The sequence below is a fragment of the Octodon degus genome, unplaced genomic scaffold, assembly GCF_000260255.1.
Source record: "Octodon degus isolate 3935 unplaced genomic scaffold, OctDeg1.0 scaffold00004, whole genome shotgun sequence".
In the NCBI taxonomy this organism is placed as follows: Eukaryota; Metazoa; Chordata; class Mammalia; order Rodentia; family Octodontidae; genus Octodon; species Octodon degus.
In genome coordinates, this window is record NW_004524580.1 from 13,197,615 (window position 1) to 13,200,507 (window position 2,893).

The 2,893-nt window shown below is 57.3% G+C and overlaps 1 protein-coding gene across 1 annotated transcript in view; it reads left to right on the plus strand.

The window, feature by feature from the left end:
* Positions 1-2,603: 2,603 nt before the first annotated feature.
* Positions 2,604-2,893, plus strand: part of Alx1 (ALX homeobox 1) — a 22,937-nt gene continuing 22,647 nt past the window's right edge. Inside the window, exon 1 of the mRNA XM_004623766.1 lies at positions 2,604-2,834. Within this exon, the coding sequence (XP_004623823.1) occupies positions 2,609-2,834 (226 nt within the window). The 5' untranslated portion in view covers positions 2,604-2,608. The remainder of the gene's footprint in view (positions 2,835-2,893) is intronic.

Consider the following 2,893-nt stretch of genomic DNA (forward strand, 5'->3'; position numbering starts at 1 on the left):
GGAATTCCGTGTAATAGATTTGCTTTTTCCAGGAGGCTTCAGGAATATTAAGCAGGGTTGGTGATATCTTGCACCCCATCCCTCTAACCATTACCATCAAAGGGGAGTTTGGGTAATGGACTGGAAACTGGCTTATTGTCGTTGGCCATCCTGCCGTTTCTTCTATGAGTGGGACCTTTATTGGTATATAAGTATTCTCCAGAGCTTGCTTCATATGTCTTTCATTTAAGACACTGACTGTTTTTCAGGGAATTTAGGGCTCTTAAATCGCATATTTATAAACAAGCTGACAGAGCTCTAGGACTGAACTAAGTTTATAACTAGGAGTTCTTTGTATATTTCCTCAAGTCAGTAATAGGAACTCTTACTGCTGCGAATTTTTGAGAGGAGGAAAAAAATCTATCAAACGGCTGGTCCTCATCTTTTCCCGAAATTATTAGGATGAGACTTTCAGAATAACTGAAGGTAAGACCATGACAAAGGGAGAAGAGAGATCCTCAGAACTGACGGATCCCACCAGGAATACGAGTGGCTACCACTCAACACCCAGCGTTCAGGCTTCCGCAAGGGCTGCCCAAGAAGGCACCAGACAGTGCCCAGGAAGAACAGGGCAGCTCCTCCTCCTCGAGTCGCACGAGGACACTCACAGGCAAATCCTTGGCCCTTTTCACTGGCTTGGCTCTAAGCCTAGCCTAGCCAAGCAGAGGGTGACTGGAAGGAAGTTCCAGCCCCACGAAGTTGCCCAGCATGCTCCTGGAGAGGGGCGCAGTCCCACCAGTGCTTTTCCTTTGACCGTGCCCCCTTGAGATCTGAGGATTCCTGGTGCTAGTTGCACTGGTCCGTGATAGTTAACTATTAATATAGCAGAGGGTATTTAAAGCCAGGAATAGTGTCCAGTCGCCAGAGCCTGAGTGCACACTCAAGGTCCCGCTGAGTGAGGTCGTGCCCTTCTCAGGAGAACTGTCTGTGAACGCCGAGGTTCAGGTTCTGTCCCGCAGGAAGTGGGGTTTTACTGCTGGCCTCGCCTTTCAGGGCTCAGAAGTGACTCTGGGGTGCGCATTGCTTTGTGACTGCTCCTCCTAGACTGGTTATACCCGTGATGCTTGGGGCAGCCAAGACCCTGAAGAATGGGCGCACTCCAGAACCCATTTGAGTGCTTGCCAGTGATGGGGTTGGCCTCACCATACCCAGAATTAGGGTTGCCCAGCGTGCCCAAGACTGCGATATAAATGCCACACTTGTCTCTACAATCCTGACAACCGCTGCGCGGGTCTGTGAAGAGAAATGACACATTAGCACCCGTAGCATAGACCTCTCTGGTGCACAACTTAGGGTTTTTCATCAAATTTGCCACTTCAAAGGTCCCACTGCAGATGGCTGCTTTGTTCTGTGTCCAAGGCACTGAACGCCTTTCTCCTAGACGCCTCGGACTCCTCGCAAGCCGCAGTGGGATCCAAAAGCACGCAGAGAGGTTCTCCACTCCGTGTGCTGGTCTGCGCCCCGCCACCCGCGTGGGCTGCAGCAGAGGCCCAGGCTCCGCGAGCGCGCCCCCAGCTCCCCGCACGCCCTGGCAGCCACTCCACAGCGCCTCTTCAAAAGCACCTAGAACAACTTAAAAAGAGCAAGAGAAAGACAGCGGAAGCCTTCCTCCCCCGCCTAAACCAGTTCGTATGAAGAGCCTCCCTCAGGTCTAGACTGCAGGCATCTTGGAGGCACTTGTCTTAACGGGTTTTCTTGAAACAATTTTGGTCTAGTAATAAAATCGGGGCCCAAGCGGGGAGGTGGTGGGAGGTGGAGAACCCGGTGAGTATTAGTCTAATCGGATGGTTTCAGCGCCTGCAGCTCAACTTCCCTCACCCACCCATCGCCCCCAAGTCCCCACGCCGCGGCATTCCAGAGAAACAGAGGCCGCGGCCTCGGAGGGCGCCGGGCGCCCCGGGTAAGAGGCTGAGCGGCTCCCAGGGCATCCGGCTGCTGGGGCTTCGGATTAATGTGGATCTTCCACGTAAACGATTTACGGATGAAATAAAAGCCCTTTGGAGTAACGCTTCCTTTCAAGTTCTTAAGATGCCTCTAAATCTCTCTGGTGGTGAGCGGCGGCGTGGGGGCGGGGTGCAGCGGGGCGTGGGGCGGGCGCCCAGGGGGGCGCAGACCGCGGGGAGTGGGGGGTTCACTGCTTCGCGATCTCACCCAGCTCTTCCGAAATGCCAGTCCACTGTGGCGGCGACAGTGTTTCAGGGTGTCCGGCCTCGTCTCCGCCGGCATTTGTCTGAAATGAAACTGTCTGTCTGTCTGACCTAGGCCGGGACGCGCCCCGCGGGGGTAAGAGGGGCCGGGGGGGTGGGGTGGGGGCGGAGGGGCCCGGGGTGGAGTTAGTCGCCTGCCTATTTTCATATTCATTAGAACTGGGAGGTTGCCCGAGGAGCCCAGCTGAGTTTCAAGATATAAAAGCAACTTCGGTGCCCCCTTCGCGGCCGGGACGCCTTAAAGCGCTCGGAGCTGCAGCTCGCGGCGTCGCGCTCCGGCCCGGCCCGGCCCGTCCACCCCGCGCTCCGGCCCCGGCGCGCTCGGCCCCGCGCCCCTCGGCTGCGGGCGGCCCCGCCGGACTATGGAGTTTCTCGGCGAGAAGTTTGCCCTCAAGAGCCCGCCCGGTAAAAACAGTGACTTTTACATGGGCGCAGGAGGCACGCTGGAGCACGTCATGGAGACGCTGGACAATGAGTCCTTTTACAGCAAAGCGTCGGCCGGCAAGTGCGTGCAGGCCTTCGGGCCCCTGCCCCGCGCCGAGCACCACGTGCGCCTGGAGAGGACCTCGCCCTGCCAGGACGGCGGCGGTGAGTGCAGCGCGGGCCGGCCGCGGGCGCAGGGCGGAGGAGGGGCGCGCTGGGGAGCG